We start from the raw sequence: 23,714 nt of genomic DNA on the forward strand, positions 1-23,714 counted from the left end.
CGTATCCTGGGCTGCATTAAGAGGAGCGTGACCAGCAGGTCGAAGGAGGTGATCCTGCCCCTCTGCTCTGCTCTTGTGAGACCTCACTTGGAGCATTGTGTGCAGTTCTGGTGTCCTCAACATAAAAAGGACATGGAACTGTTGGAACAAGTCCAGAGGAGGCCACGAGGATGATCAGGGGAGTGGAGCACCTCCCGTATGGAGACAGGCTGAGAAAGTTGGGGCTGTTCAGCCTGGAGAAGAGAAGGCTGCGTGGAGACCTCAGAGCAGCTTTCCAGTGTCTGAAGGGGGCCTACAAGGATGCTGGGGAAGGACTCTTCATTAGGGACTGTAGTGACAGGACAAGGGGTAACAGGTTCAAACTGAAACAGGGGAAGTTTAGATTGGATCTAAGGAGGAAGTTCTTTACTGTGAGGGTGGTGAGGCACTGGAATGGGTTGCCCAGGGAAGCTGTGAATGCTCCATCCCTGGCAGTGTTCAAGGCCAGGTTGGACAGAGCCTTGAGTGCCATGGTTTAGTGTGAGGAATCCCTGCCCGTAGCAGGGGGGTGTTGAAACTTCATGATCTTAAGGTCCTTCCCAACACAAACCAGTCTGTGATTCTCTATGGTTTGAGCACTCAGCAGATGCTTCTGTCTGTGCTGCCCTTACCATGGAGGAAGAAGCCATGGCTGCCAGGACTGCTTCCCCAACGTGCCTGCTTTTTTTTTTTTTACATTCATGTTTTGAGAGTGCGGTTTCATTGCAAGCTGCATTTTCCATATTAAGTATTCACAGGGCAGTGTTTCCCTGTATTTCACAGCTTTTGCTTATTGCTTGATGCCTTATCTCCTTCTTTTGTGTGTTTTCAACAGGCTCAGATGGGGCAAGGAGAGCAATTTAACCTGGAGCTGCTACCAGATGTAGAGAGCAGATATCTGTTTGAACCACATCAGCAGAGAAGCCATGAGTCTCTTTGTACCCCCACGGAAGCAGCAATGATCCTCTGCCTTTCCTAGAGGCTCTTCTGAATTGCACCTAAGGGCCAGAGAATAGACCTGTCCTAACACCTCACAACTGGATGGATGATCTGTAAGGTCCCTTCCAAACCAAACCATTTTATGGCTCTATTCAGTCTATTTTTCTTTTGTTGGTTCAGGGTAATCGACTGTAATAAGGATTTTTTTTTTGTTGTTGGACAAATGGGAAGGAACTTTAAGCTTTTTGTTAACCTCTTCACAGAGCAGCAGAGATTTCCCTCTCGGCATCAGCCTTTACGCAGGGTTTCAGTACAGGGTAGCATGGCAGAGCAGTTTAAGGCAGAACAGCTAGGAACAACACATGGCAAAGCACTGACCCATAATGCAATCAGCAGCCTTCCCCAGAAGCATTTTTCAATACCATAGGGCACCCAGAATTTGCTGACTGCTTGATTTGTGCTGCCCCAAATTCCTGCCATTGCTTAAGCAAACCACAGGACCAGGAACTAAAAGATTCTTTCTGGTCCTTTTAGAAGGCTTATGCCTTTGTTTTTCTAGAGCGAATCCATTTCTTCCCCACTTCTGTTTTCCTGGCCAGAGCAATGTGAGTTTAAATCACAGCTCCCAAGGGAGAGGGATTTGTTAATTTTACAATATGCTACCCACATGCTAAGAGTTTAACAAAGAGTTGCTCCAGGATGAGCACCTGGGGTTGATTTCCTTTACAAGGATTCAATTAGCAGTCATCTAAGGAATTCTGAACATTTGCTGCCTGTGAAATACTGGCTCACAAAGATTTGTTGCTCTTAAGCCAGACGCTGCCCTGGCAAGCAGCGGTGTGCACCTAGTCCAGCCGAGGTCGGCTGGTAACAGCCTGTGTCCATCACCTGAGAGAAGACAAACACTGCTGCCATCCAGTTTCCTGAGCTCCGTCCATCACTGCTCAGTCAGATGAGCTTTTTTTGTTTGATTTGGGTTGGTTTTTCATAGCAAAAGGTGAATGTTAAAGCTCACCTACCAACCTCCTGACAGCAACAGTCATCAGACACACTACACCAAAGGCATGCTTTGATCTGATCCTAATGGAGCCCTGTGAAGAGGTTTGGTCTCACCCAATGCTCAATCCTATGAGGCATCCCAAAAGCATCCTCTATCCCACACAGCCCCTCACATCTTACTGGGAGGATCTGCAGGATAGGCACCTCCACACACAGCCTAAAGGCCACCACCTTCCTCCTGTGCCTTCAACTTTACTGCCTTGAGAACAACCATGTCTAATTTCCTGGCTTGGATATTACCAGTAGGGAGACAAAACTCAAAGCAGCTATAAATCAAGGGAAGGAGGAGTATCATTTCTTGGGAGTGATCTGGAAAATAGCTTTCCCACATCTGGGAACCAGAGTGTCTTAGGAAAAGGCCTCAGAGCAGAGAGCAAATGTTGTCTGAGTAAATAGAGAGCACTCTCATATTGCTTTATGTTAGATATTACTACCTCGCTGTGGCTTGGCTGTCTGCAGGAAATAGGCACCAGCTCATGTTGTTACCATCCTGTTCCTCCTGAGTCATGAAGCTTTGGCTGAAAGACTCACTGAGCTGTTTGTTCCTCTGTTTCCAACCACACTCTTCATTCTGGCTCAGTCTGCAATGAGTAACGGAGCTGCCACTTCAGCATGAGCACAGGGTTATCTCCAGTCAGCCTTCAGAGGGATGAGAGGCTAGTTGGAATACCTGCTGTTTAACAAGTCACTGCACAGACAAACAGCTCAACCTGGATGAGAGGGCAAGGGTTTGAACAAACACTGCCCTAAAACAAGGACCAGCAGCAGTGCCTCTTGCTTTGGTCACAGATGCTCTTTGCTTTGCTGTGTTGGTGGGCAGTTGTCCTGCAAAGTCTGTGTAACTGCCAGATAACATCCAGCACTTCCTGTTTGCAGATGGGCTTTGCCCTTTGAGTCGCCTTTAGACAAAAAGGTGGTTGAACTGGACAGTGAATCCATGCATTTTAGGAACTGGAATAGTTAATGCCAAACACTAAGTAGTAACTGTTCCTCTCTGTCCTACCCAATGGGTTGTAGCGTGACTTGACATTTACTGCACTGTGACAGCTCCTCTTCAAACAGAGCATGAGCACTGTACCCTGTATAGACATGGAGCTAACATACAGGAAGGGCTTGAGTTTGTCACTGGTCACTGCAGAGCAAGCTTGCAAATTAAAGCTGAATTCTAGGCAGCAGAGATCCTCCACTTTGCATGTGCAGATGCACAGAGAGACTGGAGGATGTGGAGGAAAGGTTTGCTACCAGCCCTGCCCCACACAGCTAATTGGAAGCTGGCAGAGGTGCAGGGAATGAGCGAATTTCAACCAGCAAAGAGCACCCCAGATGCTCCCCAGTTTGTGGCAACCAGGATCTACTCTGGATGAGCAGATTAATTCCTTCACTGGCTGGAACACACACCCATCCACTACACAGAAAGGCTGGGAGACCTGGGTAAGGCTTGCCCTGCACCACTGACTAACAGCACTGCCAATAGCTCTCCTTCACAGAGAAGCTTTTTACCATTACCAGTTCTCTAATTTTCCACATTGCTTCCTGCCTGACTTCAGCAAGCTCTGGAAGAGGCTCTGCTATCAGACCTCCATGTGCTGTTTTTCGCTTGACCTTATCTAACAAGTCAATTCCCCAAACTCAAGAGTAGGACACTTAAAAACATTACTCACCAGGAAAGGTTCACCAGAGGAAAGGCCTGGGAGCTGCTGACTTTCACAGCGGCTTTTATAGTCTCATTAAGTTCTCCTTAACGAGATCTTCCTGACCTGCTGCAGTCTCCCTCCCACTCATTTACACCTACCATCATCTGCTGGTTTTTGTTCCCACTCCTTCCACCCTCTTTCCTCTTAGCCATTCTGAGCCCAGTTTCTATTTCCATGCTTTCATCCAGGTCCCGAGGAGAAAATACCTCCTCCTCTTGAACTACCATTTGCCATGTCCTCCTTGGCTCCCCTGTGCACAGTCAAACCCCACAGGCCCCAATAGCTCTGCCTAAACCCCTCAGGCCCGATGGCTCTGCACACCCCAGATTTGTATGAGCGGGGCTGTTGGATCAGCCCCTCCATGGGACCAATGAGGGCCTCGTGCCAGCAGGGCAGCCGGTTCAGCTCCTTTCTCAATGACTGCAAATACTGGGGGGTTCAGGCTGTTCCACCCATCCCATCCCATCCACAAGAGCCTTGAGAGCAGAGCTGCGTCACAGCAGGACGCAGCTGCCAGAAAAGTTGTTCAACCTCTCTGGATTATTTCCATGCCTTTGGAAAAGATTTCTCCCCCCCCCTCCTTTTCTTTTTATCCAAGCGTTTCTAGATAAGCACATGATAAACAGAGGGATCAGGGGGAATGAACAGACTGCTTCCTAGTTGGGAATGAGAGACTATCACAATTATCACTGTGATAATGAAATAGTCTGAATAGGAGGGAGCTCAATACAATGGGAGATTTACTTTGGAACCAGTCCTTTGGCAGCCTGACCCTGTACTGATGTCAGCATGGTTTCTCGTTGCACAAAGGGATCAGACCCGTCTCTTGGTAATACAGCAATGGCCATTACCACTGATAAAACATTCACTTCCCCCTTTTTGCTCCCAGCAGAACTTGGCAGGTTCTTAGGAATGGCAGTCTGAAAGCTTTCTCCATCCCATCCCCACCACACAGGGAGACATTAATCTTTTTAATGACACACTGTTTTCCTTAGGTGTAATAACATGCTGCTTAGAGTCAGCTTCCTTGGTGGGGATATTGCAAGAGAGAGCAACTTTGTCTCAGCTCTGGAGTCAAACATGTCAGAGCTGCTGTTCAGGAAGTGTGCTGGGCTTGGCTGGGGTGCCAGGAGGAAATGGAGCCCTGGTTAGGTACCTGCTGGTATTCCAATGGTAATTCCTTACATCACCCAGACACTCTGCTTCACTTAAATGATGTTGTCCCATGGGAATCCTGTACCCACCTTGGACGTCCAAATGACTCATAAAATTCTTTCTTTCTTACCTTCAAGTCCTGACCCTTTGAGGGTGCTGGGGTGAGGAGAGGAGCATGACAGGAGTCCGAGGCCTGGTCCAACATTCACAGACTCCTATCACAAGGAATTACGTGAGCTCTGCAAAGAGATAAGAAGCACCACAAAGACCAAACACTGCTTTGCACAACCTTGACATGGCAATCGATGCTGTAGCTTACCACCAGGAGCAAGTAAATAGCCCCGGAGTTGCATGCTGCATAGCAAACATTGCAGTCTTATCAGGATGACAGGCAGCAATTTGTGGCAAAGGGTAAATCTCTCTGTTCACTCAGGCTTGACATATGGATGGTGTTGTTATGCTCCCTGTTCTCAGCGGGTTTATGCATGAATTTAAGGTTAAGTACATGCATGGCTGTACAATCAGGACCTTCATTTAATATTGCATGGCCCAGCAGACCCAGAATTAATCCCAGCATGTTCAAGTGACAGCTCTTACTCGGTGACGTCATCCGTGCAGAGTAGTGAGGTACGTGTACATTCATCTCTTCAGGCTGGGAGCCAGAGGTTTTCCAGCCATCGCTCCCTTTTACATGACCGTCATTTTCTACTCTAAAAAAAATAGAGTTTCAGAGCCTGATCAAGCCTGGGAAGAAACCCCCACAACACACCATTGTACCCTGAGCAGTTTGCAAATGTGGACCTTGACCAGACCCAGCTCAGCTCTTCTTCCTCCTCCAAGCCCCTGGTTTTCAAATGTACCAAAAGCCTTGAAACCCAGCAATAAGCCATAACCATAGTCTCGCAATTAGATCCACAAGGACAGGATGCCCCAAGGGTTCACACCCAGGTTGAGTCCTGTCTGCTTCAGTCGTGAGATTTGCTGCTAATGCCAGTGGTTTGTTTCCAAATTCTGGGTATTTAATCTTTTTGTCTAGTTGTTCCGTTATTGAAGACGAGCATGCTTGGTCAGGTTGGATCAACAAGTCCTTTATCACAACACAAGAGGCTGAGGATATTTTACCTAAGTTTATTGGGATTTAACATTCATTCACCACCAGTGCAAAATGTCAGATCTCTGCTATTCAAGGGCCGGAAGCATGTCAAACACAAACACAGCCAAGCATTGCTCAGAAACAGTTCCACTGTATATCACACCTGAGTAACTGGAGCACAACCAATACTTCATCCTACCTCATATCTGAGGAGAGAAAAGATGAGTTTAATTATCAGGGACTTATGAAATAGCTCTTCCCTCCCTCCTTTTCTCCTCTGGACAGATGAAATGCTGGTGCAGCCATACATCTCCAGGGCAGCCACATGCAGCTGCACCTGATTTCCCATCTGGTGGAACCCCAGTGAAGACGAGCTGCCAGGAAAGTCTGGTAAGGCCAAGGAAGAAAATCTCCCTGTGGTTTGCCATGTGCAAATGTGCCGCAGGCTGCAGGTGAACCCAGCGGAGATGCAAGCAGGATTTGTACCCAGATGTCTCCCCCAGGGAAGTGGCAAAGGGAGTGAAATGCTACTACTTCAACCCACACTGCTGCAGCTCCACAGAGTTGTTTCCTTTCCATAGTGTACTAAGTCATAGTATGCTTGATGTACCCCCAAAACACTGGATCACACTTTGTTAGCCACCACAGCCCTTTGCAGCCCCCAGTCCTGTGGTTATAGCTCTGAAATGAGGGGACATTGCAGAGAAAGAACTGTCCCCTCCACACCAGCACCTGCTCAGACCCTCGGGACCTCCACTTCGGAAGCAGACCTGGACTTCCTCCGGCTGGCGAGGCTGCCCAGGACCGACTCCTCACTGAAGGCCCCTTCAAAGGTCGACAGGATGGACTGGCGGAACTTCTCCTTGAAATCTGGCCCCACAAATACGTACAGGATGGGGTTGATGCAGCTGTTGAAGAAAGCCAGGCTGGAAACCAAGGGGATCCCGATGTAAAGGGCCATTTTCATCTCAGGACTGGAAGAGTTTTTGGATATTTCCAGCAAGGAGAAGACATGATAGGGGAAATAACAGAGGAAGAATGAGACTGTGACAGCGATGATGATTCTGTATGGCTTCGCAGAGCTGGCTAACTGCCGCCTTTTCAGCTTGGTGGCAATGATGCTGTAGCAGATGAGGATCACTGTGAAAGGGATGAGGAACCCACATAAGAATCGCGTTATGATCATGGCTTTATGCCTCATCCTCCACAGCCTCCGCGTTGCCTCGGATGAGTAGTCATCGGACAGGGCAAAATTATTGTAGCAGCTGGTGCTGTTCCTGGAACTGAGCACAGTGTCCCGAAAAACAAGGTACGGGGAGCTAAGGAGCAGCGCCAGCACCCACGTCCCCACCGCGATCCTGGCTGCCAGCTCCGGGCTCCGGCGGTTGTGAGACCAGACAGGAAAGGCCACAGAAACGCAGCGGTCCATGCTGATGACTGTCAGGAGGAAGACACTGGCAAACATGTTGAGGAAGGCGACGGTGCTGTTCAGCTTGCACAGGAGCTTCCCAAACGGCCAGTGGAAGCCCAGGGCAGTGTAGGTGATGCTGAGGGGCAGGAAAAAGGTGAAGATGAAGTCTGCAATGGCCAGGTTGAGGAACCAGACTGAGTTCACCGTCTTTTTCATCTTGAAGCCTGTGATCCAGATGACAAGGCCGTTGCCTGTCACACCCAGCAAACAGGCGACGCTGTACACCACCATGGAAAGGACGTGCATGCTCTTCTGGAGGCTGGAGTACTCATCATGGGCAGTGGTGTTCTCAGGCTGATCAGTGGGGAAACTGGCAGAGAAGAGTGGAGGGGAAGAAGAGACGCTGTCCATCATGAGCGAGCAGTCCTGAAATCATAACAGCACACACAGCCATTATCTGCAGCTCCTTCAGCTCCAGAGAGGTGAAAATCTTCACTAGTAACTGTACACAAAATGTGTATGCAAAGCCAGGTTATGTGACACTATATAATTAATATAAATCCTTCTCTGTAACTTCTGCACGTCACAGAAATCACTGTGACCAGAGAAAACAACCCAGGTTTTGCTGTTGGCATCGGCACTGTCAGAACAACACCTCCATAGTCATAGAATCAGAGTGGGATGGGGTGGGTTGGGAGGGACACCTTCCACCAGAGCAGCTTGCTCCAAGCCCCTGTGTCCGACCTGGCCTTGAACACTGCCAGGGATGGGGCAGCCACAGCATCTCTGGGCACCCTGTGCCAGTAAATCAGCCTACAGCAGCAATCTGATACGGGCCAGCTGTGGTAGCCCCAAACCCTGCCGCTGTAATGAGTCTTCTTTAGATGCCCGGTAACAAATTCAGATGGCAAAACCCATCAAGACTGAAAAAGATTAAGTCAAAAGATTGTTCCTTCAGCAAGTACCTTCCAGGGAGGTGCACTCCAACAGCAGGATGACCCTAAAGGTGAGTTCTGGTGTGACTGTCAGCCCCTCACACCACACTCCCAGCGCACCCATCATTCCCCTCACTCCCATACCCACCTCTGCAGCTCCTAGGGGCAGCTCTCACTGCTTCTTCACCACTCTGCCCACGGCGGGTGCTCTCACCTCCTGGCTGCCTCCCCACTGAGACACTGCTCCTCTCCAGAGTGACTCATGCTGCCTCATCCCATTTTCCCATGGTTTGGGATCACGAGGAATTTAGTAGGATCACTTATTCCCTAATCTTGTTCCTCAGTTTTGGTTGCGCTGGTTTAACCCCTGAATCCCTGCAGCCTCCGGTTGCCTGAGCCCATCTGCTCCCTTGGATTTGATGCTCAGAGAACACACGGCCTCTCTCCTGCCTGCATCACACATCCCCCCAGGGCTGCTTCCTTCCCCAGGAGCACCAGGATGCTCACCAGGAACAAGCTCTGCTCCCCACAGCAGCGACTGACCCATGCTATGGCCTGGCATAGCACACCCATGCCTTTGGCCAGCAGCATGGCCAGGCCCTCGAGGGCAGGGTAATGGAGCCCCATCCTCCAGTTCATGGGGGGGGCAAGAGGCACCCCCAGATCACTGGGAACACCCTAGGGCTAGTGGGGAGCCCTCTGGGGTGCACAGCAGGGCTGGACCTGCAGGATGAAGCCAGCAATGGGGTGCCAGCGGTGGGGTGACGGCAGCAGTGGGGTGACGGCAACAGCGGGACAATGGCAGCAGTGGGGTGACGGCAGCGGAGCTCCTGCCACGGCCAAGGTCACCCGCACCCCGCCGACCGCGTGCTGGCAGCGCCGCCAGCCCCGCCTCGGCGCGGGCCAATAGGACTCGGGAAAGGGGAAGAGCGCGGCGCTGATTGGCCTAAATACTCTGGAGGGTGTGCCCCACCTCCAGGCTGGCGGGGCGGAGCGAGGCGCTCATTGGCCGATGCTCGTAGGGGCGTGTCCGAGCGGGTTATGCTAAGCGCCGCAGAGCGGGAGAGGGCTCCGGCGCGGCGCGGCGCGGCGGGCGGGTAGGAGGCGTGCGGGGCGGGCAGGGACAGGGAGAGCCGGGGGCTGTCAGCGCTGTCTCCAACCACCGCTGTCAGGACAGGGGGCGAGTCAGGGGTGCGGGAGGTGATGGAGCCGGGATCGGGGGGGGCACAGAGCCAGGCGGAGATGGAGCCTCAGGGCTGGGGTTCATCACTGCCAGGGTTAAACCGGAGTCCCACTAAGAGGGTGGAAATGGGGGGCTTGTCCTGGCTGGGGAATGGGGAGCTTTGTTTCCCCTGAGCCTTCTGCAGGTTTGCCAAAGGCGCTGGGTGCAAACCCTGCGGTGACCTGTGCAGGGGGGATGTGCTGGACCCAGCCGTGCTGCTCCCACACAGAGCACTGTGCCCAGCCCAAGCGTTTCTGAATGTGGGAATTCCCACCCTGCCAGTGAGGCCCCAGACTGAGGTAGGAGCGCAGCCGGGCACCGCAGCCCAGCGAGGCCAGTGCACAGCAGGCCTGTGCTGAATAGACTTTAGCAGCTTGGCGTGAGCAAACTAAAGCATGGTTGCTTAACAACCTCCTCACGGCCCTTTGCTGTCCTCGCGTGGTTAATGGGTAAAGGGAGGCATTGTTCTCAGCCAAGGCAGTAAGGGGGCTGTCATGTCTGCCCAGGAGCAGTGGTCACACTGATGGGGCCAGAGGGCTGCTGTCAGGCCTGGGCATGACACAAGCTATGAAGCCAGAGCTGCCTCTCGGGGTGCAGCCCCAGCCATGCTCACTTCAGTTAGGGTTTAGGGCAGGACTCAGACCTGCTGGAGGTTTGCACTCCTGGCTGTGCACCAAGGAAAGCAGCAGCGAGGTTTAACCATGCTAGGGGGGATGCAACGTGCATTAAAACTGAGGTCTGTGGGTATGAGCACCTCACTGCCTTTCAAATTACACAGCCTGCATTGTTTAATCAGGCACTGCAGAGCTGGGAGGGGGGAGCCAAGGCAGGGCAGTGATGGGAGAGAATCAGATATTAGCAAAGCACTGTGATTAATGAATTGGTCTTAGAGGAGCAGGGAAGTCCCTTTTTCCAGGGAAGATGTGGGATGGGAGCAGGCTGCATGTAGGGATATGGTGTGGAAGCCCCCACAAACTCCCCTCTCCACTGGCAGGTGACCTTGGACCCAGCAGGAGGATGGCAAACTCAACACAGGGCGACGGGGGCTTTCCCAACGTGGCCCTCTGGGCCTCCCATAGGAACATGGTGATGGAGCCCCTTGAAACCAATGACCCAGAGGTGAGAGCCCCCTCCTGGGCCCTGCCCAGCAGCTGCTTTGTTCATGCTGAGCTCCTTGAGCCAGGGATGGGGCAGGGAGACAGTCCAAGGCTGAGTTGATGGGACCCATTCATCCTCCAAGCCCTCTTTGCATGGAGGGGAGAGGGAGGACATCCTCCAACCATCTGTATGGTCATAACTATGCCTCATGCCCCTCTGCTTGAAGCTCAGATGTCCACACCAGAATAGCCAGGCCATGTGGCTGTTGCCTATGGATCTCAAGCCCAAATGACAGCTGAATTATCTGACAGATAGAAACCCAAAACAGGATGGACTGTTTGGGATCATCTGTACAAAGAAGGGATCTCATCTCCCTTCTATAGCACCCTTCCAGGCCTTTCTCCGTTCCCTGTGGCAGAGCCAGCACGGGTAAAGCTGTTTCTCTCCTCTCCCAAAGGTGCACAACATCATCAAGAAGGAGAAGCAGCGGCAGAGGCTTGGGCTGGAATTAATCGCATCGGAGAACTTTGCGAGCCGAGCGGTGCTGGAGGCCCTGGGATCCTGCCTGAACAACAAATACTCCGAGGGGTACCCAGGACAGAGGTAACTGAGCCCAACCCAAACCCTTGCAGGGAGGGGGAGGAACCACCACGCCTCACCTCTGGGACGCTCTGGCCCTCTTGGCTACTGTCCTTGGCCACATGTAGGACAGTCTCAGCAGGATCACATCGGCTGCAGCTGCTCTCCCCGTGGCTGCCACAACTGCAGCAACATCCCAGTTTCTTCCCAGCTTGATCACTGGGATGGGTCTGAGTCACGAGTTTGGTTTTAACCCTGTTCGATGCTTTCCTGTCAGGTACTATGGTGGGACAGAGTTCATAGATGAGCTGGAAAGGCTGTGCCAGAAGCGAGCCCTGCAGGCGTACCGGCTCGACCCCCAGAAGTGGGGGGTCAACGTCCAGCCCTACTCAGGTAATGGGGTGCTTAGGAGAGCCAGCCCAATTGCACTGACCTCTACATGCCCCGGCACTCCTACCTGTCTGTCCTGGTGTGCTCTTGCTGCAGGGACCCCCGCAAACTTCGCAGTGTACACGGCCCTGGTGGAGCCCCACGGCAGGATCATGGGGCTGGACCTGCCCGATGGAGGCCACCTCACCCATGGGTTCATGACAGAAAAGAAGAAGATCTCTGCCACCTCGGTTTTCTTCGAGTCCATGCCCTATAAGGTACAGAGAGATGCTCCAGGGTGCTCCTGTCATAAGTGTTGGTGCCTCTTAGAGTTGAAAGTGTTACGCTCCCAGCACCCCCTTCTGTATTATGGTGCTGCACTTGATCTTCACCCATACCAAGGTGACTGAATCCTCCTCTTCCCCTCCCAGGTCAACCCCAAAACTGGTTACATCGACTATGACCAGCTGGAAGCAAACGCCCAGCTCTTCCACCCCAAGCTGATCATAGCAGGTAAGGATCAAACCCCGGTAGCATGCTGGCAGGAGCTTATGTGCGTCCCCAGCTGGATTGTCCCCATTGTAAGGCTGGATCCATGGCTGTCTTCCCATCCACATCCCATCCCATCCCATCTCCCTGCAGGTGTGAGCTGCTACTCGCGCAACCTGGACTATGCCCGCATGCGGAAGATCGCCGACGCCAACAGTGCCTATCTCATGGCCGACATGGCCCACATCAGCGGGCTGGTGGCTGCTGGTGTGGTGCCCTCTCCCTTCGACTACTGCGACGTCGTCTCCACCACCACGCACAAGACCCTGCGGGGCTGCAGGTCCGGCATGATCTTCTACCGCAAAGGTGCCTGACCTCGCTGAGGAGCAGGGAGAAAACGCTCCCTGCAGGCTGGGGGGCTGCAAGTTAAAGCTGTTCCTGCTCTAGCTGGAAAGGAAGGGGGGCAGGAAGGTCTGGGAGCATCTGGGGAGCTTCCCAGGGCCAAGAGTGGCCCAGATTTGAAAAGGAACCAGCACCATTCCTGCCTCTTGAGTGACCTTGCCCTCCCCTTCTGCAGGCACCCGCAGCGTGGACCCCAAGACAGGCAAGGAGGTGCTCTACAACCTGGAGAGCCTCATCAACCAGGCAGTGTTCCCTGGGCTGCAGGGAGGCCCCCACAACCACGCCATTGCAGGTACGCATCCAAGCTGGCCAATCCTGGGTGGCAAAGGGAGTTGGCAAGGATGCCCTTGGCTGAGCTCTGACCCCTGGCTTGGGGCTCATGGCAATGACACCAGCCTGCCTAGGGAAAGGGACTGTCCTTGTTTGCTCAGCTTCCAGGGTGGCAGTGCCACGCATTCCCATCAGCTCTCTCAGCGGGATGCACCAAAACTCACCCTGCTCTGCCTTCCTCCAGGGGTTGCTGTGGCGCTGCAGCAGGCCATGACACCCGAGTTCAAAGCCTACCAGCAGCAAGTGGTGGTGAACTGCAAGGTGCTCTCCACAGCGCTAACAGAGCTGGGCTACGACATCGTCACTGGTGAGGATGGGGCTGAGCCTCCTTCTGCCTCCAAAACCAGGGGCCCGATGCAATCCCCAAGCCTTTCCATGCTGGTTTCCCATGGGAGCAGAGCCTACCCTGATCCCACTTCCCCACCATCCCCTCTCTTTGCAGGGGGCACCGACAACCACCTGATCCTCGTGAACCTGCGCAGCAAAGGCACGGACGGCAGCCGGGCTGAGAGGGTGCTGGAGCTCTGCTCCATCGCCTGCAACAAGAACACGTGCCCTGGTGAGGGATCCCACAAGCTCTGCCTTACCCTGCCTTCACCTGCTGGGGATCTCCTGTGGGCTGTGCAGGGATCCCAGCTCCAGGTCCCCCCCGGTTGCTGGGAACCAGGCTGAACCCTTTGCGTGTGCTGGGTTTGGTACCGGGTTTGGTCACACGTGGCTTGTTCTGGTGCAGGTGATGTCAGTGCCCTGCGCCCCAGCGGTCTGAGGTTTGGGACGCCAGCTCTAACCTCCCGTGGCTTCCGGCAGGATGATTTCCGCATGGTGGCTCAGTACATCCACAAAGGTGAGGCTGGGGCAGGCTCACAGCTCCAAGCAGCAGCACAGGGCAGCTCCTCTGGGTGAGGAGGCACCACCTGAGCCGAGCTCAGGCTTCTCCAGCAAAAGAGCACACGCAAAAGTGATCAGTAATTGTCCCACTCGCACATCTGGATGTGGGAGAGCACATCTGGCCACAGCTGGGACCAGCCAAACCCTTATTGCACAACAGTGGGCTGAAAGCCTGCACCTTCTGGTTCCATTTGTCCTCAGGGGTCCCATGCTGGTTTCCCAGGCCAGTCTCTCCCAGTCCTCCTCCTTCCCTCCCATCCCGACCCCTTCCCTCCCCTGTGGCCCAGGGAGCAGCCCCAGCCCTGCACAGCACTGAGCATCACATCTTCCATCCCGGCAGGGATCGAGCTGACGCTGCAGGTGCAGAAGGACATGAACCCCAAGGCCACGCTGAAGGAATTCAAGGAGAAACTGAAGGAGGAGAAATACAGGAAAGAGCTGAAGGCACTGAAGGAGGAGGTGGAGGCCTTCGCAGGGACCTTCCCGCTCCCAGGGCTGCCGGTCCTGTAAAGGGAATGCACCCTCCCTGCTTCTGGAGCCGCGGAAGTACCCAGGAATGCAGCACAGAGACCAACGCACCCCAGTGCTTCCTTCCAGCACCTACCTCCCTGCTGGCACCGCAGCAGCAGCTCCTCCTTAGGCTCCTTCTCACCTCCCATTTGGGGCACAGGACCCCCGCAGGGGGCACCAGCCCCTTCACCACTCAGTGTTACAATAGGGACCAAGCACGTTCTGCCTCATGGCCAGGTCTGATCCAGCTGTCATGGCCATGGAGCAGCAGATGAGGACACGCAGGAGGGACATAGGGGCCACCTGTATGGAAGCCACCCCCCTGCAGCCACATGTGCAGTGCTCGGCTGCACAAGAGCCTTGACAGCACTGCTAAAAGCCCCCTGCTTTCAGCCTCGAGGATTCCCTGCTCTCCATCTGCACCTTCCAGCCTCCACAGGCTTGGACAAGGCCAAGGTCTTGTCCCCAAGGAGCCTTTCCGGGATCACCATCCCATCCTATCCCACGTCTCTGGGATCTTCTCAGTTCTCTGGGCACAAAGTTGAGGTTAGAACCACTTTTTAATAAGCACGCTCAAATGAGGAACGGACCCACAACCTAGGACCAGGAGTGGAAGCTTTAAAAACCACAGGCGATTCCTTTGTTGTGTTTGGTTTTTTTCTTTTGTATTTCAAAAATATCTGAACCCAAATAAATAATTTTTCTTTTTTTTGTTTTTCTAAAAGTACATCTCTCAGACGCCTTCGTTTGGTGTCGACATCTTGTTAAACGCCGGGGTTTAACACCCTTACAGCCACGACACTGACACATGCTGCTTGGATTCCTCCCGCTCGCACTCGCTCCAGCTACAGCCACAAGCACTCAGCACGCACACGCGCACACACTGAACTCCACATGCAGGAATAGGATACAGGGCTTTCAAATGAGATGAGAGGATTCAGCACAGCCTCCTCGCAAGCCCTCAGAGGCGGCTCTGAGCCCGGCCCCATCCCTGTGCTGGCACCGAGCCGCCGGTGGGACCGGATACCCTGTTTCTGCCTTCCAGTTAAAACACATCCCAGGGACCCCTCTATTACGGGGGTACATTGTGCTGCTCGGCCACTGTGCTCCTGGGGCACTCTCCCCTTCAGCAGCTCTGAATTCCTCATCACACCTTATTCCAGGAGCCTTTGTAATGCCAAGACACCAAATCCACCACGTGGGCTATCACCCACCACCGGAATGGGGGGCTCCGGGCTCCCCATGCTCAATAGAACCCAAACAACTGGCCTGGGGACATGGAACCACCAACTGCCACCCTCAAACACCTCTCCCACCCCGTACAACGCGGTGAATATTGCTAGAGTATAGGCAGTACTTCCCCTAGTCAAGGCAAGGCAGCTTTTAGGAGCTGCTCAGAAGTGATTGCTACCGGATGGAAGCACATCCGAGCACTGTTCTCTTGAGGAGTGAGTGCTGTGTAGGGTTGAGATCGCCTACTCCTATGGCTGACCCTCCTCGGGGTGGGATCTGCAGGCAGCTCTGGGCTAGAGCAGAGCAGGGGACGAACAGGAGCCTCCCAAGCAGAGGGGACAGAAGAGGGGAGCTCCATCAGGCTCAACGCCTCCCCTCCCTGACAGCCAGCAGCGAGAGGAGGGAGCCGGAGCTGCCATGCGGGAGATGGGAACATGCTGGCAGCACACAGGGAAGCAGCGAGGGCCATGCAGAGCTGAGGGAGGGCTGGGCAGTATTGCACTGGGAGGAACCGGCACACAGACATGCCAAGATTCCCTGCGGGAGCTGTCGCGGCGAGCAGTGGAAGTCTGTTTCTATCGGAAACTAGTGAGGTACCACAGTGAACATGAGGGAAATGCCTTAAAGTGCCAGTACAGGGATCTGCTCTGTACAGGAGCAAGGGTCAGACAGAGAAACTACAGAGTGAAGAGGAACTGAGCTCCCAAACCACCCAAAGCACTCGGGCTTCCCCCAGTTCCTGCTGCCACTGAAGCACCGCAGCTGCCACAGCCCCATGCAATTCCCCCCTTCCCAGAGCCCATGTAGCTGCTGTAAGCCAGATTGAGGAGATCAAACACCCCACGAGGTGTCTCCCCACAGCTCCTGCTTGAGAGCAGAGCTGCAGATAGCGCAGAGCTCCTGTTCTGACACAGGTACCCAGGGCATCCTCCCCAGCCAGAGATGTGGCACAGAGACAACGCAGGTCGGGCAGGCGGTGGTGCAAGTATTGCTCAACACGGCCTTGAACATCAGCTTTGACAGAGGGAGCAATGAGTTATTTATCCATTACGAGCGCAGCTGAACACCAGAGGTCGAGACCACTGTGAGCAAGAGCTCACCCATCAGCCTGCAGGGAGACAGGAGTGAGTCAGCAGGAAAGCAGCTCCCACACTGAGCCCTCCTCCAGAGCCACATTCCAGGAGGGATGCAGGAGCTTTTGACTCCCTCCTGTCACCTGCATTACTCATTCACCCAGAAGCCTCTTTCCCTGGGGAATCTCGCCTCAGCTTTGGTGTGGAAGCTGTTTGGGTGCACACAAAAGGAGCAGGGGACACCTCAAATCACCTTTTTGATGGACACGAAGTCTTTCACAGCAGGCCCAGCTCACACACGACAGGAGGGCACAATCCAGAAGGGAAGAGGCCTTTAAACGTGCTTTAAAGGCAGTCAGCCCTGCCGCAAGCACTCTGCTTACCTTCAGCCACGCTGCTTCCCCTCTGTGACCTCAACCCACTGTCACAAGCAATCCCTGACCTTGGAAATCCCTCTGGAGAGTAGCACGACCTCGCTGTGCACCACCAGAAACAACACTGACATTTAAAACAGTCTTGAATGTAAAGAAGAGAGGCAGCAGCGGTGCTGAGCTGCAGATGTTGGTGCCCAAAGAGCCTCCTTGCCTTTAGGACACTGGTTGTGGAGTGATGTGGTTCTCACAGCAAGTATCAGTGTGTCTGAGACACGTCTGTACACAGAACCTTCCCTGGGCTCGGAAGCGACATCACCTTCGCCTCCAGCACTGCCTCACAGCATCACCAGAAACAGAGGTTTAAAGCAAGAAATAAACCCAAAGCAAACAACAGCAGCTCATTTTGTACCATCGCAGCTGTTCTCCCCCCATAATCGGTGCTAAAACACAAATAAAACCAAGGCTACCTTCCCTAGCAAGGCTTTTTCTTGCTTAGGAGTACCACAGGGGCAGCTATGGCCACACAGCACCGGGCAGAGCAGACCAAAGCCTGGTACGAGTGGCCAAGGAGCAGCATCTCCTCTGAGACTCCCTATGGAAGCGCTGTGCCCCCGGCACTGACAGGAACAATGTGGGGCTGTCAGCACACGGGTGGCACAACCTTAATGGCACAAGCAGCAGCACAGAAGCTTTGAAAGGAAAATCCCTCAGCATCCAGGCTCAGAGAGCAGTCCTGTCCCATCCAGAGCTACCCAGGAGCGCCCTAGGAGAGGCAGTGGAGACAGGACGCAGGCCAGAAGCAGCATGCAGTGACACTGACCCTGCTGTGCCACACAGCACAGAAGGCAGCTCCATGCCAGAAATAAACCCAAGCAAAATAAACTATTACAGATACCTGGTACATCCATCCCTGATCTCTCCTGAGCACTCGCATCTCACCAGCCAAGCAGCTGCTCTACCAGCCTGCTGCCTCACAGCATCACTTCATTGCACTGTTCCATCCCCCCCATCACAGAAAGCACCTAAAAATGAGGCTCCCCCCACTCATTTCAGCCCCTTTCTCTCTACTTAAAAGGCTCTCCTCAACCTCATGTGCTCTGAGGATGCCCAGCTCTCTCCCACCCTCCTCAGAGGTGCAAACGGGACATGACAAGTTACAAGGCACAGTGCTCTTCTTCACGGCAGCGGGTGAAGCCTTCCGCGTTCTGGATCTTAACAAAGCTGAGAGGAACTGGAAAACACTTTCTGGAGAGAAGCACATGAGCTTCCACTGTGCTCCCACCCACCCAAAGGACAACCTGTGCTGGGAAGCACCAGGGAACTTGGATCAACACAGAAAGGAACACCATCCAGATGGGTAACTGCAAGCTGCCACCTTGCCGGGGAGCTTCTAAGCTACACTCACATGAGACACTGGTGGATTAAAACCTTCACGTCTCCATCCTGGCTCCATGGAAGGGACCAAGAGCATGTAGGGATCTGGCAGAAGCATACAGAGCACTGCTGTTTTGAGGGCTGCGCACTAGTATTGATCCCCGACACAGCCCACCTCTCTCCATGCCCTATTCCCCCTGGGATGCTGCCATGAAAAGTTAACAGTGCCCCTTCTAACATTTACAGAGTGCCTGGTGGTTTAGGTGATGGAACATCTACATTCTTGGCTACAGGGAACAGAAACCCAGTCCCTGAGACATGGATTTCTGTGGAGCAGAGACGCTCACAAACACATCAGCTTCTTCACCCCTTCCTGATGGATGAGAGCTACCGCAGACAGCGATGTGAAGCAGGGATGAGCTCTGTCAGACCCCAGTGCAGGCAGCCCCCCAGGAGGCTAGATTTTGTACAAAAAGCTGGGCACGTAGTCAAAGCGGAGCAGAGGGCTCACCCCCTGCCCGGGCTCCTGAATGTACTGCAGCTTCAGCAGCTCTGCCAGGTACTGCACGATCTTGATGTCTTCATTGACCAGGCCCAGTTGAAGCTTCAGAAAGTTCATCCTGCGACTCACGACGGATTCTTCGGGTTCCCTTTCGCTGATGGGAAGGTGCAGATGATGGCAGAAGGTGAAGAGGAAGGCCTTTGAGCACAGCTGCGTGAGGATGCTTTGGACGTGCATATAGTAGGTGCTTCCTCGCTTGATCTGCGTGCGGTGATCTGCCAGCCGGGACACCACGGAGCCCTTGTACAGAGGGCAGCGCAGAGTCTTACTGTCAGCATCCAGGATGCTGATGTAGCGGCTGTAGCGGCTCAGGGCGTGCAGCACATTCACCCCAGCAGGAGACACCGTCCTGGAACAGCAAAGAGAGAGGTCACGGCTGGAGGGGACCCCGCAGGTAAGCAGCAGGTTGTGTCGGTGCTCCTCTATTGCACTGACTTTCCCTTAGCTCATGAGATGGTGCACGAGCCCCTGCGAGGAAATAGAGTCTAGCAGGGCAAAGACCAGCCAAATCATCTCTCCAACCTGCCAGATCCCAAAGAAACCTCAATCCATAGATCCCCACGTGCCCTGATCCACACTGTCCATGTGCTGCTTCATAAACCACCGCATCATGGGGCAGCTTCCTCCCTCAGTGACAGGAGTGGGAACAATAGGACACCTCTGGTGAACAGAAGCAAATCTTCCTTCTGGATGTGACAAGCAGCACCCAAACCCCAAACCTACCCCCCCTTGCCAGGAGCTTTACTTCCCCCCCATATCACTGCTCTGGGAGGGAGCTGCTCTGAGGTGGTCAAAGCCCTGAGTGCAGCAAACCCTTCCTCCTTTCCAAAGGGAACCATCCTTAAACCAGAACATTCCCTGGCTGAGCCTGGCCATTTCTCATTCAGGTGCCAACCCACAGCACTGTTCACAACATGCAATTACCCAACGAGCCCAAATGTGTGTTATTTAAATGCAAATGACAAGCCTACGCCAGCTCTGCCTTCTGTTCCTCAGTTCTGCGTGGGTAAAGTCGCTCACTTGACAGACAGCTCCCAGCCTCCAAGCAGGAGCCCCAACTCATGGCGTCAGGGCTGCTTCTGTGCCCAGGCACTGTCTGGCCTTCGAGACCCAGTGTCCTTAGCCAGAGGAATGAATCCAGCCTTCCCAAAGCCCTGGTCCAAATGGTTTGCTGAGAGCAAACATCATCAAACTCAACACTCCCATTAGCATTCCATGAGGAGCCTTGAAATGACTGACACACGTAACAAGCAGTGCTCCAAAATAAGAATGACTTTAGTTTATAGAAATCGCAGCTAACCACAAACATTGAGCAAGGAGGGAACACTCGGGGCTTTAAAAAACCTCACCGACAGACAGGGCAGCTGGGGAGTGGTTGTTCCGGAGCTGTCATCCTGCCTCACCAGCACAGAAATGAGGGGAAACTCCCAGCTTGAGTTAATGTCATCACCCACAACCCCCAGCAACTCGATTCTCGGCAGCCCAGAGAGGAGCTTTCTCTACTGTTTGGTTTTCACGCTGCTCAGAAACAGGCTTTCAGGAGGCTCTGCCACTTTGACTCATGGTTTCCACAGCAGTGGCCATTCCCTGTCATGCACCCGAAGCACCAAACACATCCTGGTAACACACACAAAGAAAACCCGTTTCATAACGAAGGCAGGGATGAACTCTTGAGAGCTGAGCAATTGCTGCTTGTTGATACAAACCACGAAGCCACACTTGAGGTCTGGATGGTGGGGAAGGGGTGATGGTCTTCACCCTGAGCAGAGGTTTCCTTTACATCTGACCTTCAATCCCGTCACCACAGCTCCCTGGAGCTATTTTCCTGCACTAAAGCTTGTTATAAGTAAGCCTTTGTCCATCTGCACTTCCCAAAGGGCTCCACACCTCCAGCCTAACCCATGACACCCAGCTGCACACCTTCACCAACACAGCCCAAGGTCCGATTTCTGACCTACTGCACCTCATCCCTTCATTAGGGTGCACAAGGAAAAACCCTCCTTGTATCAAAGCATGCATTTAAACCCCCAAATTCCAGCTACAAACGTCAGAGGAGTTTCAGCAGGAACACAGAGCACACAAGGAACTCCAGGAGCACTCTTAGATCCTCCTGGAAACCAGCAGGACTCATGTTTGTTCCCTGCTTTGCCAGGCTAAGACCTAAACTAGAAGGAAACCTCCTGGCCAAGATGCCAGTATGAGCCAAAAAGCACACAGATGTTTTAAATATCAATGCTTAAGTGAGGCTGGATATAGAGAGACAAATCCCCCTTCAAACTACATCCCACAAGCAGAAATTCCCGGCAGTGGCAGTGACCCTTGGGGGCACATGAATTTCCCACTCTGAAATTCCCACTTAGGAGATGATGTTTCCATCAACCCCCCCAACACGACACAGCAAACAGATCCCAGATTTACCTCTGGAGCCCAATCAGCTTCCACTTCTGGAAATCCACGACGTGCAGAGGGGAGGTGACCCAGTGCTTCACAGGCTTGGCATAAAGGCCGCAGCTGGGCACGAAGATGGAGAGCGCCGTCACGAGCTTCTTGACTATGGCTTCCTCCTCCCCCAGCACGATGAGGGTCCTGCCGCTGAGCAGGGAGTAGATGGCAGGGTGGGCAAAGGGGTATTGCCTGATGAACCTCAGTGCATTCTGCCCAGCCTTCTTCTTGTGCCTGTCAGCCCCCTGGCAGGCAGGGTGAGCTGGAGAAGGGGTCCTGTCGGAGCACGTGGAGGCAGCGCTGCTCATATAGCTCGTGGAGTCCGAGCACTCATCCAGGCTGCTCTTACTGACCTCCCTGCTGCCCGCCAGGTAGTGAGAGTCAAGCTCGTAGGGCAGGAGCCCCCCCGAGATGCCATCGTGGGAGGGGAAGCTCCCAAAGGTTCCATGCAGCCCCGGCTCAGATGCCCGGTACGGCTGCGGTGGGATCCTGACCACCCCGTCCTCATCGCAGGGCTTGTGTCCCAGGTCAGGCAGAGGCTCCAGGAAGTTGGGGCTCTCCTTCCCGATACAACAAGCAGAATCCACCTGCACTAAGTTTTCCTGGTTTGAAACATCTTCCTGCTCGTCAACATCATCCAGGTTCAGTTTGGGGGTGAAGCGGAGGCCTCCCTCTTCATCACCCACATAGGGCTCCTCGTTAATGGCACTTGGGTAACTCGCTTTGAAATCCTCCGGGATGAGCGACTCGGAGGGACACGTGCTGAGGACCTCGATGCTGTCCTCGCTGACGGTCCTCCTGCTGCCCACCTTGCTCCTGCCCACCTGAGGGCTGGGGCTGACGGGCAGGCTGGCCTGGCTCTCCGACTTGGGCAAGCCAGAGGCAGACTTCTCCGTTCCCAGAACCTCGATGCTCTCACCGCTGCTGATGCTGCCTTTGAGATCTGCATCCAGGTAATCCAGGTTCTCCTGGTGCTCAAACGTCACAGACTCGCTCATTTGGGGCTCTTGGGAGTCCTCAATTTCCTGCTCCATCTTGATGGGCACGCACTCCACGCTGGACTTGTAGGATCCCAAGCTGATGACCACTGTAGGAGCAGGGAACTCTTCCGAACACTTTCCATCTCTAGCATCATGACTGTGCCCCTGGCAGCCTCTGTATTGTTTTTCAGGTGGTTTTTCATCCAGACAAGACACATCCTCAAAGAGGAAGTTAGTTATGGTCTGTTGCTTTAGCAGTGCCCTGCTGATCTGCTCTGTCAGGAGGTAGCACACATCTCCTCTGAAAGTCCTCTCAATCTGGTGCAACTGGTCAAGGGTTTGGGTGAAAAAATACACATCACAGAGCTCCTCCAGCGTCTTCAGCTTCTTGTCAAAGCATTTGGCAGACTTGGCTTTGATAAGCTTGGGGGTATAGGACGGCACATGGGTGTAAAGGGGAGTTTCAGCAGGGTCGGAGGTAGTGGGGTCCTGATCGCAGCCCACGTTGGCCTGATCCAGCAGCGCACACTCCGGCTCGTAGGGGTGGAAGTCGGATTCCTTCAGCTTCCTGTAGGGATACGACCTGATTTGTTTCAGCAGGTCTTGGTGCTCGATGATGGACTTCTCCACACTGGCCAGCTCATTGGCTTTCTCAATGGCTTGGGTCGTGTAATACCCTTTGTCGTTGGCCTTCTTCTGCACCTCGGTTTCGTTGTGCAGGACAGTCCTGGTGTAGTCGAGATCTCTCAGCTTCTTTTCCAGTTCATTAGCGAAAGCTTTGCGGTTCCCTGTCTTTAAGCATTCGGAGGCTTTGGAAAACTCAGCAGAGAGTTCCTGGAACTGCTGCATGATTTTGTGCTCATCAGCAGAAATATATGCCATGCAGAAGGGCCTCACAAACCCCCTGGCTTCCAGGTCATAGAGAGTCAAGTGGTGCACATAGGCAAAGGCTCCCTCCTTCGAGTCCCCAAGCACCACTTTGGAATCCTCCACGAAGTTCAGCTTCGGGTACGCCGAGCCGGGAGGATGCCCCACGAAGGAGGCCTGATAATCCACAGACATGATCCGCAGCGAGAAGTAATTGAGATCGAAAGTCCCCGACACTTTGGCATCATCGGGGATGGTCAGGAGGGGCTGAGGCCCCACTTGCTCCGAGAACTCGGAGATGAGGATGAAATCCCGGCTGAACTTGGAGTTGGCGACCTTGGCCCAGGGGTTGGCGCCGTGGCCAGCGAAGGGGAACAGCGGCACCGAGTACTCCTCGGGCAGCGGCGGCTCGCTGTACAGCTCATCCTCCAGCTCCTCTTCCCGGGTGAACGCCACCACATCGGGGGCGCTGATCATATTTCCCTTAGGACGGGACCGACATGGAGCAGCGAGGCCCCGTCCGGTCCCTCCCGCCGCCACCACCAGCACCACGGGGCCCTACGGGAGACCCCACCGCAGCCCGTGTCCCACCACTTGTCCCGCCGAGGCCCGTTGTTG

The 23,714-nt window shown here is 53.9% G+C and overlaps 2 protein-coding genes and 1 pseudogene across 3 annotated transcripts; 1 reads left to right on the plus strand and 2 right to left on the minus strand.

Annotated features, from left to right (window-relative positions):
• Positions 1-5,842: 5,842 nt before the first annotated feature.
• LOC308221660 (chemerin-like receptor 1 pseudogene) lies at positions 5,843-7,780 on the minus strand (annotated as a pseudogene). The gene has a single exon. The product of its transcript is annotated as a chemerin-like receptor 1 pseudogene (transcript).
• A 2,763-nt stretch (positions 7,781-10,543) lies between these two features.
• SHMT1 (serine hydroxymethyltransferase 1) lies at positions 10,544-14,191 on the plus strand (the record flags this gene model as incomplete). Its single annotated transcript, XM_080619182.1, has 11 exons — positions 10,544-10,645; positions 11,082-11,227; positions 11,481-11,596; positions 11,690-11,850; positions 12,004-12,085; positions 12,215-12,427; positions 12,639-12,755; positions 12,978-13,100; positions 13,236-13,352; positions 13,527-13,637; positions 14,022-14,191. The coding sequence occupies 11 exons, from the start codon at positions 10,544-10,546 to the stop codon at positions 14,189-14,191; spliced, it is 1,458 nt and encodes a 485-aa protein (XP_080475308.1).
• Positions 14,192-14,334: 143 nt separating this feature from the next.
• On the minus strand, positions 14,335-23,573 carry SMCR8 (SMCR8-C9orf72 complex subunit; the record flags this gene model as incomplete). Its single annotated transcript, XM_080617718.1, has 2 exons — positions 14,335-19,156; positions 21,226-23,573. 2 exons carry the CDS (start codon positions 23,571-23,573, stop codon positions 18,703-18,705), a joined length of 2,802 nt encoding a protein of 933 aa, XP_080473844.1. The 3' UTR covers positions 14,335-18,702.
• Between the last annotated feature and the right edge of the window lie 141 nt (positions 23,574-23,714).

The sequence above is a fragment of the Psittacula echo genome, assembly GCF_963264785.1.
Source record: "Psittacula echo genome assembly, chromosome: 5".
Classification (NCBI taxonomy): domain Eukaryota; kingdom Metazoa; phylum Chordata; class Aves; order Psittaciformes; family Psittacidae; genus Psittacula; species Psittacula echo.